Below are 13921 nucleotides of genomic sequence, written 5' to 3'. Positions count from 1 at the left end.
ACTTTAGTTCTTGCCAAGACTCCCTCTCTCTGACCTTCACAACACTTCCAGGTGGATTCAGTTCCTCAACCCAGAGTTTTCTCGAAGAGAACTCTATCTTAAACTTTTTGCACAATTGTCTCCTGAAACTAGACAGCTGAATTTCTTAAAATAGAGTCATTTGCATTATTCAATATATTATTCAAATATATTTTACCCGGATTAGTAAAAAAACTACTCAATGGTACTAATTCTTTAAATTAAAGGAGTAATTTTTCCAAAACAGTGGAATTTCTGCCATCCAGGTTCTCTCAGAGCTCCCTAGCAGCAAGCACACTTGTCTGAAAATAGCCCCATTTCAGCAAAATTTCCAAAGCAATGAAGCTAGAAAGCTAGTTCCCAGGGATATCTGAAAAAAAAAAAAACATTACAAGATCATTTAGTATTACTGCAAATGACAGAAGACTGGAAAGCTTAAAGTAGCTCAGGGCTGAAAGTGCAGCTCCAAGCACCTAACATGCATAAAGTCCTGTGTTCAATCCCCAGCCCACCCAAAATAGGACAAAAACCACAATTAGACAATCAAGGCAGCAATAATCTTATTACCGCAACTATTCAGCTGAGGACATCATTCAATTTCTGGTTGGGTTTCGGACAGCAACAAAAAGGATTTTCCCACCAAAGCACCTTTTCTGGGGTCAATTTCAAAAGGGTATGGAAGCATCACATAGAAGGCGGTTTCCAATGATTTACCCTTTTGAATTCTTACCCTTGCATAATCCCCTCCCCTTGGGCATAGCCCAGATTTAGTAACCTGATTCCAATGAATAAAAGACAGCAAACATAAAGCACATTCCTGAAACTAGGTTACAAAATCACTCTGGCTTCCATCTTGCCCTCACTCACTTGCTCACTCTGCTGGAAGCTGGCCACCATGCTGGGAGATGCCCTAGGGAGAGACCCTATGGCAAGCAACTGAGGAAAAACTCTCCTCACAGTATCAAAGATCTAGGTCCTCAGTTCAAAAGCTTATGCGGAATTGGACTCTGCCAACACCACTGAGAAAGCTTGAAGGAGATGTGGCCCAGCTGGTCCCCTGCCTGTGGCAATACCAGAATGTGGCAAAACCTTTGAGAGGTAATGGCCTCGTGAGAGGAAGTTACATCATCAGGGTGCACTCCTGAAGGAGCTATCAGGGCCCCATCCCTTCCTTTCTCTTTTTCTTTGCTTCCTGGCCACCCTGAAGTGAAGAGTTCTTCCCTGCCAGGCACTCCTGTCATGACATTCTGTGCCACCACAGGCCCCATGCACTGAAATTTCTGAAACCATGAGCCAAAGTAAATACCTCTGACTTTAAGTTGATTACTTATGTATTTTGTTACAAAAACAAAAGGCTGACTAGGCACATATTGGCATTAATGTCAGTACTGTGACATATACCCACACTCCATAATTCTATAAAGTTGAAGCAATAATTTTAGATTAAAAGTCATCCTAATACACAGGCTGCCTCTTTCTTCATTGATTCATTTATTAAGCAATGTATTTTCTAATTCTCTATGGGTTTAATGAGGTGTCAACAATTTCCAGCTTCATAATACACTGGGTCACAAATAAAGGACTTGCATAATACAACTGCAATATAAAATTTTCCAATACGACAAACTTTATTTCCCAGTAAATTTTACTTCTAGGTTGGCCAAGTTTTTAGAATCTTGTCTTCTAGAATCTACTTCATATCTTACTCTTTACCCTCAATAGCCAAAACATATCAGATACAACAAATTGTCAACTACCTTTAATGACAAATGATAGAAATCCTGTGCTGAACATTTAGTTGTTCTTTTAAATATGCAACATGGGCCGGAGTTTAGCTCAGTGGTTCTGCCATCTGCCTTGCAAGCACAAGGACCAGAGTTCGATCCCTGGTACCAAAAAAACAAAAAACAAAAAAAACAAATCAAATATGCAACAGATACAATGCCACAAAACCTTCTAAAAGATGAAATTGACCTGCATGGGGAGGCCGAAGGATTCTCTGAAACAGTAAGCTATGATTGGAAGAAGGAATAGGTTTGAATGGAAGAAAGAGGTTTGCATAGCCATATAATTCAGCTTTTAAAATATACAATTCAATGTTTTTTAGGGTTGTGCAACCATCGCCACCATCAATTTTATGACATTTTTGTTAGCTCAAAAAGAAACCCCATACCCACAGCAGCTATACACCATCCTCCCCTCCACCAGCCTAACTAATCTACTTCACCTCAACAGATTAGCATATTCTGGATATTTCATATGATATGTGGCCTTTGTGTGATTGCCTTCTTTTATCTAGCATAGTATCTTTAATGTTCATCCATGTTGGAATATGCATTTCATCTTTTACAGCTGAATAACGTTCCTTTGTGTAGATGTATCACGTTTAACTTATCTACTAATTCATTAGTGATAGATGTTTGGGTTGTTGTCATTTCTCCTTACTCATACGAAGAATGCCTCTTTAAACATTCGTGCACAAGTTTTGTGAACACAGGTTTTCAATGTTCCCGAGTACGGACTGCGAGTGAAATTGCTGGTTAATGTGTCAATTCTATGTTTAATTTTTTGAAAAGCTTCCAGGCTATTTCCAAATTAGCTGCACCATTTTACAATCCAAGCTTCAACATAAGAGGTTTCCAGTTTCTCCACATCTTTAGCAACACTCATTATAATTCGTCTTTTAGATCATAGCTATCCTAGTGGGTGTGAAATGGTATCTTATTGTGGTTTTAATTTGTAGTGACTTAACGGCTAATGATCTTGAGTCTCTTGTCATGTGTTTATTGGTCATTTGTTTATCTTCTTTGGAGAAATCTAGTCAGAACTTTTGCCTGATTTAAAGTGAGGCTATTAATGTGAATTTTAAGAATTCTTCAGGTATCCTGGATGTTGATCTTTTTTCAGTTATATGAATTGCCTTTCCACTTTCTGCCTTCTACAGTAGTGCCTCAGTTCATCAACACTTCTGTTTGCAACAATCTGGTTTGCAAACAAAAACATTCAGCTTTTGCTTCCATTTGCAAATTCCACATCTGGTGACAAACATGACCATGGCCATCTTCCCCACGCAAGCACAAACGCAGTGATCTTTCCCAAATCGTAAAACAGATTAAGTTCATAAACCAAGGAACCACTGCATCTTTTAAATCAAAAAAAGTTTTAAACCAGGTATGGTGGCCCACGCTTATAATCCCGGCAACTTGGGAGGCTGAGGCAGGAGGATCAAGTTTGAGGCCAGTCTAGATAACTCAGCAAAATCCCGTCTCAACACAAAATAAAAAGAGCTGGAAGCACTGCTCAGTGGTAGAGCTCTTTCCTAGCATGTACAAGGCCCTGGGTTTGACAGTTCATACCAAAAAAAAGTAATTTTTATGATGTCCAATTTACCTATTTTTCTCTTTTCATTTTTGCTTTGGGTGTTGTATCTCAGAAATCACTGCCTACACCACATTCACAAAGGTTTATCATGTTTTCTTCTAAGAGATTTATAGTTGTAGCTCTCAGATTGAAGTTAACAGTCCATTCTAATCACTTACCAGTGCAATTATTCAAACACAGGATGACTGAAAATGATATTTTTCATTAATTTTTATGAGATAATATAACAGAAAATATAAAAAAAACCAATTTTATGTAATTTATCCAATACAAGAATTGACTGATTGAAATGACACCTGACTGAGCAACACTCAGGAGACTCAGTATGTAAACAAATGTACTGCTCAAGTGACACCCAGGATAAACCATTAAGTGGTTACAACAACTTCTGTCTATGTTGTCAAGTGGAATCCAAATTTATTTTTATCCCCATGGACAATCAGGTCTTTCAGTGTCTTTTGGTGAAATGACTATATTTTTCCCATTGGGTTGCCTCAATTCCCCTGCTGAAAATCAATTAACCATAGTGTCAGATGCCATTTTTGGAGCCCCAACTCTCTCCCATTTATCTTATGTATATGCTCCTTTCAGCACCATCCTGTCTTGATTAGGGTGGCTTTGCTAAGTGTTGAAATTAGGAAATATGAGCCGTCTAATTGGAGTCTTCCTTTTCAAGACTGTTTTGACTGTTCTATATCCCGTGCATTTCCATAGGAATTTTTGGATTACCTTCTCACTTTTGCATTAAAAAAAACAAAACAGCTGTAATTCTGCTAGACTGCACTGAATCTAGAGATCAATTCAGAGAGCATTACTTTCTTAATACTGTCTTCCAAACCATGAAAATGGGATGTCTTTCCATTCTTTTAGCTGACTTTAAATTTTCAGCACTGTTTTATAGTTTTCGGTATCTAGTCTTTACTTCTTTGCATTGTAATCCTGAGCTTTTTTTTTTTTTTTTAAGAAAGCATCTCGCAAATGATTGTTTACAGTATTCCACTGTAATCTTTTCTATTTCTGTAATGTTGGTAGTTATATCCACACTGAATAAGGAACTTTTAAATAGTCTATTATCCTAGAATCTTAAAAGTAATAAAACCAAAATTAAAGATATAATGGAATACTATAGTTCTAAACTTTTGAAAATTCTGTGTTACAGAGTACATTAACTAGATGCTTCCTAGCTCTCACTTCCAGAAACAAAAAGAGAGGCATAAATGTAGAAGGAATGAATGGCTAGTCAAAGTGCACCAAAGTCATTTCAACTGAAATCAGAAGCAAGGACGAGTTTCTGGATGAACACACACATTAAATGTGTACCATTTTGCAGAAATGCAGCATGCTAGGCAACTATACCCATGAATACAAACCCATAAGTTGATTATAAAACCCACATGATAAATCCCAAAGGCAATAAAATTGTGTAAGACTCATGGGATAAATCTTGTACTAATATTCTGAACAGAGCAAACTCACTCCTTAAAATACAGTATTTCTTGAGTTCTGAACTTCTTTACACTGTGCTTTCTTAACACAGTACACTATAAATCTAGTAGTTGTAATATAATTATGTACTCAGTGACCAAAAAGTGCTTAGATCTTAATAAATGATTCACAGATACACATTACATTTAATCTATTCTTATGAATTATGAAAAGCCATCTTAGAGGGAAAACCTTCTATTCTTATAGTTTATTCTTTTAAAGAGACTATTCCAAGGGAGCCTTCTTAAAAGAACCTGGGGTCACTGTTATGATGATTTCTAAAGTAAAATTCAAATACAGCACCAAATTTCAAAAATGCTACAAAAGATGGCAAGCTTTCAGGCTACATTTATACCACCTCGATATACTGGAAACAAAATTGTGCTTATATTATCACCATAGAGCTGACTAACACTATAGTTTGCAGGATACTTTCACCTTTTTTTCTTCCTTCTTTTCGTTTTTCCTTTCCTTTCCTCCCTTCCTTCCTCCCTTCTCTTCTTGTCCTCCCCCCACCCCTCAATAGAACTCACCACCTCATACATGCTGGGAAATTGCTTTACCACTGAACGACATCTCCAGCCAGTTATTTTATTTTGAGACAGGGTCTCACTAAGTTGCCCACTCCTGCCTCAAACTTGCAATCCTTCTGCCCCCTCCTCCTGAGTAGCTGGAATTACAAGCCTGTGCCACCATGCCCATCTCATGCTTTCACTTTCTTTAGCTGATGTTTAGAAAAAGAAAAAGTCTATGAAGTCAGTAGAGTGGGTGGTGGTAGTGTCTTTATCATTCCATTTACAGAGGTGACAAACCTGGACTTCCTCATGGGTCCAGTGACCTGTCCAAGGTCACCACACAGCTCACAAGCGGTGGTGGAGGTGGGAATAAGAAATCTGTTCTACCAACTCCCAATCATACCTGCCCCCTACATGATACATTTTCCCACTTCGAAAGAAAGAAAGAAAAGAGTGAGAGAGGGAGGGAGGGAGAAGAAAAGAAATGAAGAAAGGGAAAGAAAGAGACACAGGTTTCCATGTGAAGTGTATGGCAAAGGAAGTTTCCACTAACAAACTTTTTCATTCAAAGTACAATTCTCTCAAATGTCTATGAATCACTCTCTTTATCAAACTTTTTTTTCCAATAATTTAACTAAAGACATGTTTTCAACAGTAATAGATTCGTAAGGAATCTTTAGCATCCTGCAACTTAACTGTAGGCTTTACAGATATTTAAACAACCATTAAAACTTGATCGCTAGAGTTACAGGAAGTTACAACTCTGAGAATAGTAAACAATACGAGAAACCCCCTATAGAGCAGTTCTGATGTCAAATTAGGGCATGTATCAGTGAGCAGTGATCTACCAAATATTTACTAAAATCCTCATAATTCTAACTCTGGAGAGAGTCATTTATCAGTGATCAGAGATAATTAACCCCAATGACCATGTAAGTGTTTATTTTCTGTGTGGGTTAAGAGCACTGGGAAATGTCATCTGCCCAGGAAATGATACGGTTGCACCCCATGGAGCCCCATCTCACACAAAGCACCGACTCAAACTGTAACACATCTTGACAGGGACAAAGTTTTCTGGAGTCACTTGATAAAGAAAGTATTTGCACTTAGGATTCTTTATCTTTACTTTCTCCTTGGAGAACCCAACACTTACTTAATCAGAAGAGTCTGAAAGTGTCAATGCCACTGTAGAGAAAAGATACCCTAAGTGACCACACACCCACAGGTTAAGGAGGAGACTGCTGTCATAAACCCACATCAGCTTAGTGACCCATGGACTTCAGCCCGATCTGCTACTGTCTTACAGGGCTTTTATCATCATTGCAGTGAAGGTGAGCAGCTGACCTGAGGAGGCCCTTGGGGCAAAGGAGCCCAACTCCAGTCGTTGCTGCTCCCCTATATCCAAGCAAGTAAGATGAAGAGTTTGACACAATCTGGAATTTCCTCAGCAGTTTCCTGGGAGACTCTGGGACATGAACATTTCTTCCCTCATGCTTTGACCTTGACTATGTTGGCAATTTTTTCTCAATTTTGCCTGGCCATTTGCATGAAATGTTCTTCTCTTTTCTCATAAACCTGCTACCAATAAGAGTGTAAATGAATTATTAAAAGTACAGTCACAGAGTGAGTGCAGTTGTACCCAAGTGGGGTGTGAATGGAGCAGAGTGTAGAGGGGTCACCTTGTGCCCACTGGCCTGGCATGGGAGCTTCCAAATAGAAATCACTAACTGCGGGCAAGAGTCCCTCCTCAGCCACCGTAACTCTGATGACTCTTTAGAATTGCTGGTCCATTCGAGGACGTTCTGGCCATACAACTCACACCCTTACCCCCTAGCTCAGCCCCAAGAAGATGTCACCAAGTTGATCCTACCTCTTGGCTTCTTCCAGGTGGCAAAGATATTCATAAGCGATGTTCTGCCGTCTCCTCTCGTCCATCTCTTCTGCAGAAAGCCTTTCATCATCCACAATAGCTAGAAACAGAGGACACAACACATTACTACAGGGCAGTGTCATCCAATAAACACCGAGACCGAGACACCAAGCTGAAAAAATTTGGGTGAGGGTGTAGCCAAACAGTGTAGTGCATGATTTACTGTGTGAGGCTCTAGTTTCCATCCCCAGCACCACAAAAAAAAAAGAAAGAAAGAAAGAAAGAAAGAAAGAAAGAAAGAAAGAAAGAAAGAAAGAAAGAAAGAAAGAAAAGAAAAGTTAAGTTCATATGCAGTTCAACTCTGAACATCCAGAAACAGGGATATTGAAATATTGAGTGTAGCAAGAGATTTGCGTTTGCATTTTGCATTATAGTATTTCTAACAAACAAACAAACAAACAAAGCAAAACCGGAGAAAGGGTTGAAGATACAAAATGACAGAGTGAGGGCAGTGACCAGGTTTCACAAAGGTTACACCAGAGGATTTGAGCAGCATCAAACCTACTAAAGCCCAGTCTACCAGCGACAACTGTTCTTAACTTACCACGACTGCAGACTTGCTGAGTGGCTGAGCTCAGGTGTGGCACCCCATAAACTCTAGGATGCGCAAAAACCCAGAAGTACTTATCTTTTCCCAGCCCTTGAAGCGCTCAATTACCTTCCTCCACGTCAAGAGACTGATCAAGCCCACTACAGAGCTGCCAAAGTGTCTAGGACTTTTCTACTCACATGGCCAACCTTTCTGGTCAGCGAGCACCCTTGAGACAAATGCAATGGAGACAGGACATGGGCTGAGCTGTCACACCCGCACCCCTTTCCCCTGTACAAACCCAGGCTGTAAACTTCAACACTTGAGCCTCGCTCTTCGGTGGAGAGCGCAGCCCCTGTTTCCTGACTGCACTTTCTCTAACTCTCATCCTTCCTAGCATCCAGCTGTCTCTCAGCCAGCTCTGCCTTTCTCATAAAAAGGACTCCTTTCTCACCTCAGTTCCAAACTTTAATTCTGACAGTTATAAAACCAGTTTTGTGTCTAGCTAGTTAGATCACTCAACTAATGAAAATGGCGGGGGGTGGGGGTCAATGCTTGCTTTTGTTTTCCAGTTGCCAGCTCCAGCCAGCCACTATGACAAGTGGGACCCTGTCCCAAGCAGAAGAGATAAGGATGGGAGGTCACCTGTTTATCTCCAGGAATGCCACACTAAGTGTCCTGAGGATGAGAAGCCAACCACAGCACCATGGCAGACAAAGGGAATGGAGGGAATATTTTGAACTCTTACTGAAGCAAGCACAATGCTACATGTTCAAGAGCTAAAACCAATACTGAACTCTCAGAGAACTCAAAAGAGAGGGTAGAGTGAAATCACAGCTGTATAAAATATAGCAGAATGCCATCCACACAGAAACACAGCCTGGATTCTTTCTCAGTAAGTACTGTCTTTATTTCAATGCCTTGGGCAGCAGGTCTACTGTGCATTTCTTATTTAGGCCTCATGTCTCTCTGAGGCAAGTTATTTGCCCAACTTTCCAGTCAGACACAGAGGGCAAGCGGCCATTTGCGTGGCAAAGAGCAGAAACACTGAGACCAGGCACATTTGAACAGAGTGGAGTAGAGTGTAGAAGAATCTGGAAAATGTCTCTGTATGTGGGTGAGGAGGAAGGGGAAATGGCAAGGAGGAGGGAGGAAGCCTGGAGGAGCGGGTGCAGAGGCTGCTTTGTGACAGAAATGGTACCCATAGAAGCAGGGGGGCTCTACCCCACTGCCCATCTGTGTCCCCACTGCCTTCCTACCACTTCCAGTTTCCACTGTAACTGCATTTCTTCAACAGGGGACTTCATTCCAGACCAATGATACCAATAGAGGAAAACACAGATTTATATTTGTCAAAACCATCTTCCTTTTCTTTAAAAAACTCAACTGGATCTAGACTTTAAGAGAGTCATCTCATTTCGGCAAGCTGCAGAAGCTCTCAGACAATTAACCTCTGACCTCCACTGCGAGAGAGTCCAGGTGCTTGTGTCTTTTTTCCCAACTCTGTGATAGGGGTCTGTGCTCAGGCTTCTCCCCACATCCTCCCCTGCCACCAGACACATCTTTCCGACACACGGTCCCACTGCTGCTGCCATTCTCCCACTCCAAACTGGCAGTTCTTTGGAGAAGGGACTCTATTTTGATTCAACCTCACATCTCCCTCACACCTGTCATGGCTCCTTAACATATATAGCACTCAAATATTTGGGGAAAAACTATGTTCCAGTAAATCCTTTCAAAATGAGCTAACCATTACCCCATAATACATGTAATTTAAATCAAACTATGATTTTCTATCCAAGCTTTTAAAAGACACCCAGGATGTTATGTCAGCTTTCTGTTACTATAACAAAATACCTGAGATAAATCAACTTATAAGGAGGAAAAGTTTATCATGGCTCACAAATTCACAGGTTTCAGTCCAGGGTCAGTTGGCCCTGCTGCTTTGGGACTAAGGAAGCACAGAATATCACAGTGGAGTCATATGAGAGAGGAAGGAATCCTGGTCACCACATGGCAGGCAAGAAACAAAGAGAGACTGAAGGGACCTGGGTCTCAATACCACAGCTCAAACTTTCTCACTAAAATGCCCTCTCTTGTGGTTCTGTTATACTTTAACAGCAAACCCTTCATAGGCACATCTGTGTCCTCAGGATATTCCAGCATTCTTCTATGAAAAAGCTATATGGCCTATAAAAATAATTTGTAAACAAACAATCTCTTAACAAAAAAGGCCAGCACAAGGGCCCTAAAATATCTATGTGGAGCAATTTTAGTTGCCTATTTATACTGAATAAAAAAGGCTGTGGTCATCAGTGGAACTGATTAGGGTCCACCACACAGACATTACTAACTGATGTTCAGTTCCTAGGTTCTCTGCAGCAGGTATGAGTCAAAGCACCACAGAGAGGGAAATGAACTCAGAGAACACTCTTCCCCCTTCCAGGCTCCATGGACCTAGCTCTTCCTTCCCTTCTGACCTTCCACACCTGCCATGGTCCGTCCCACTTCAGATTGCAGTCTCCCCCGCCTTTCTTCCAAGACAAAGACACCTTCCAGCCCCACAGTCAAAGTGCAAGCCAAGGTTTTGAGTTTGAGAAAGTCTAAGTGAGAGCAGGTACTTCTGGGCCTCAGAGGTGCCTGCAAATATTGCTGTATTACTCAACATTTACTATGTAATGACTTCTGATAAGAACCTTGGTATGGATAACAGCCCTGCCATTTCAAGAGCCATCAAGGAACTAATAATTCATCTGACACATGGCTTTACTGCCTATGAAGTACTTTTCCATATGTTATTATGTGGTTCCCATAATCACCCTGAAAGACAGGCATAAGCTCTTTCTTACAAATGAGGAAACAAGGTCAAGTTAGAGAAAGGGACCACCCGTGGCTACTCCATCACAGCCCATTGCTATGCTGTTCCAAACCAACACTCACCACCAAACTCAAGGAATGGGTGATTCAAGTGGCTCAAGAATTCCTTTGATTTTATAACAACTTGGTTAATCATGATTTCCTCTACATTTCATTTGTATTTGCTGCCTCGAATGCTAAGATGCATGCGGACATGGTGAAGAAGAGCTTTCTGCAGTAGCAGCAATTCACAAAATGCCATTTACACAATCTGAATGTGCCAAAAGATGGTGTTTTAAAACAATTACAGTCTATGGAAATCTCATGGTAGAGCATATTCAGAGACTCAAGGAGCAGAACAAAAGTGAGTTGGCAGAGGAAGTTTAGAAACAGAAGCTTGGGTTAAGATGGAAGGAAATGTGAGTTCATTCCCCAAAGAACACCCACAATACCTAATCAAAATGGCCCAAGGACCACACCCTTGGGTGATAAAGCATTGACACAGTCACATTTCACCTCTGCTATGTGCTACTTTCACACATGGACACCAGGGCCACCATATCCTGTGTGATGAATTCATTCACTGGTTCACAAATATTTGAGTAGTTCCTTGGTGCCAGTCCACTCTAGGGGCTGGGCACAAGGGACAAGGGTGACTCATAAGGTCTCTCAGAGTCTCCATCATTGCTTAATAATTGAAAAGTTCATAGAATTAGAAAAGTCTTATATATGAGGGATATATTAGAGGGAAGATTGGCAAGAGTCACTAAAACCAAGGGTGGGAATCTGGTTTTATAAAATACTATCCCTTTTTAAGGAAAAGATAGAAATAGGATAGGAATTATCAATTCACAGAAATACACTCACAGTTTAGTATTTTAAATACACATCATTCTGTGTGACTCAAAATTTCTACAAGGAATCCTGAATATCCTCCGGTAAAGAATTTACTCCAGTTGTGGAATGAGCCCTCTTGGGGAGCCAAAAACTACTTAGCCTGGCAAACATCTAAGGGACTACATACTATTATCTGAGCTTGAAGAACAATTACCAGAGACAACATTTATACTCTAAGGAAGGCACCAGAAGGATGAGAACTGATTCCAAGACACCAAAACCTGGGCAGAGGTAGGGGAATGGGATAGAAAGATGACAGAACTTGTGACCCTCCTGCCTCAGCCTCCTCTCAGAGTGCAGGGATTAGGGGCATGCACCACCACTCCTCACTGAACATCTATTTAAGCACTGAAGTGCCGTCTGTTTCTACCAAGCAAAGAAGGTTAAAGGGCAGCTTTTCAGAGGAAGACCTCATTTCTGATTCTCAAAAACCAAAGGGAAATTAGTAACTATCCACTGTGAAAATCTGAACAAGAATGTCTAACTACTCTTCCTAATCGGGAAGCCCGGAGTGGACCATAGTGATGCTATGGCTGGGATGCAGGCCAGAATGGGGGAAGCTGTCAGTCTAGGACTCTGTCCAGTTTGGAAGAAGAATTAAAGGTAATGGTTTCTAAATTTTGGGATTTCTTAGATAATTAGAATTTCAAGACACATACTGGAAACCAAACTGCTTCTTGCTACCAGAAAAGCAGAGGAAGAATTCCATCTGACTACTGCCTGCTCCTACACACACACACACACGCACACACACACACGCACATGCACACACACACACACACACACACAAGCTCTGTCAGGAAGGAGGGAGTGTTGAGTTCCCAAGGCCAATTTTCAAGTTTCAACTCCAAGAACAGAAGGTAATTTTAAAATTTTCAGTCTCAGTGAGCTAATACTCTTTTCACAGGAAGGGTCAGGAACTCAGCTCATCAATACTCAGGTATGAACTATGTATGCTTAAGATGATCTGTGTAAAATGTACCAAATTATTTAGAACCAGTCCTAAAAGGATTCCCACTGTTCTTTATAAATAATGAGTACTTTAAAGACCTAGATGTTTACCGAACTTTAATATCCCATAGGAATAATGATATTTTACAACTGTTAAATAGATTAAGTTTAATAGCAACCATCCGCTGGCTTATTCCTAAGGAGTAGAAGTGACTGTTAAATTTCTTTCACTCTCTCAAAAATTACTCCAAAAGAACAGTCAGAGGATATTTCTATAAAGCTGGGAATTTAGAAGACAAAAGAATAATGAGTCGTAGGCTGATTTTTCCTTGACTGTTAAGAGAAAAGAAAAAATCATAAATGGCTCAAACATAAGTACAAAAGAACAAATCAACTTGTTGGATGTGACTGGACTTTGTTTCCATTGTATATGTTTCACAGTTCATATGTCTTATTCCTCTCATCAATGTAAGCTTTTTGTGATACACATGTGGAATACCAGACAGAAAGGATCAACACTTGGTAAGCACTAGGTAAGGGCCAATGTTTTATATAGGTCATCGCTGTCCCTGCACCCCTTTGAGACAGTAACTGCATTACCCGCTTTTCTGATGGGACCAAACTTAAGTGAAGCCAGGTCCATACAGGATAAGGTCATCGCAAGGTCAGAAAGGCAGTTAAATGGAAGAACTGGGATTTGAAACAACTGATTCCAAAGTTCATGATCTTTCTACATTACAGGGCCACAGCCTCTCACACATAAATGCTTGCTGACTGGCCCTGCTGCCATCCGTCTCTTCTGAGAGTGCTGTTAATGTATTACTGATAGGTTTCTCCTTAATCAGCAGATAGATTTATGTGACTTTATTTTCCCTGCTGGAAACTCTACAAAATCAATGATACTATCTTGAGAAAATTCTGAATGCAAAATTAAAGGCTAATTTCTCGGAGATAGAGAAATCTCCAATACAATCCGGCAAAGGAAAAAAATACTACAATATTTAGTATTGCCAAATTAGACTATACCAAGAATGCAAGCATTGTAACAAAATCAAAACAAATCAAAACAAAAAGCTATTTACATGATATACGACATCAGTAAAAGTCATATGATCAATAAATGCTGAGAACATACTTGGTAAAATTTAACATTTTTTTGTTTGTTTGTTTGTAGTACCAGGGATTGAACTCAGGACCTTCCACCTTGCTGAGCTAAATCCCAGGCCCAAAATTTAACATTTTAAAAAAATCTCAGATGCTTCCTCCATCCTATACCCTCTTCCTTCTAAAAGGTGAATTTCCGCCTAATCTGATAAAGATCATCTGTTAGAAAAGAGCGAGGATAGGGCCAGGGATTTA

At 40.3% G+C, this 13921-nt stretch overlaps 1 protein-coding gene across 1 annotated transcript in view; it reads right to left on the bottom strand.

Moving 5' to 3' along the window:
• The window catches only part of Iqgap2 (IQ motif containing GTPase activating protein 2), a 233150-nt gene extending 225781 nt beyond the window's left edge, over positions 1-7369 (bottom strand). Inside the window, exon 1 of the mRNA XM_010619114.2 lies at positions 7270-7369. Within this exon, the coding sequence (XP_010617416.1) occupies positions 7270-7334 (65 nt within the window). The 5' untranslated portion in view covers positions 7335-7369. The remainder of the gene's footprint in view (positions 1-7269) is intronic.
• Between the last annotated feature and the right edge of the window lie 6552 nt (positions 7370-13921).

Source organism: Fukomys damarensis, unplaced genomic scaffold (assembly GCF_012274545.1).
Source record: "Fukomys damarensis isolate Sample0158 unplaced genomic scaffold, DMR_v1.0_HiC HiC_scaffold_1, whole genome shotgun sequence".
Lineage (NCBI taxonomy): Eukaryota > Metazoa > Chordata > Mammalia > Rodentia > Bathyergidae > Fukomys > Fukomys damarensis.
This window is presented reverse-complemented; position numbering and strand designations above follow the sequence as displayed.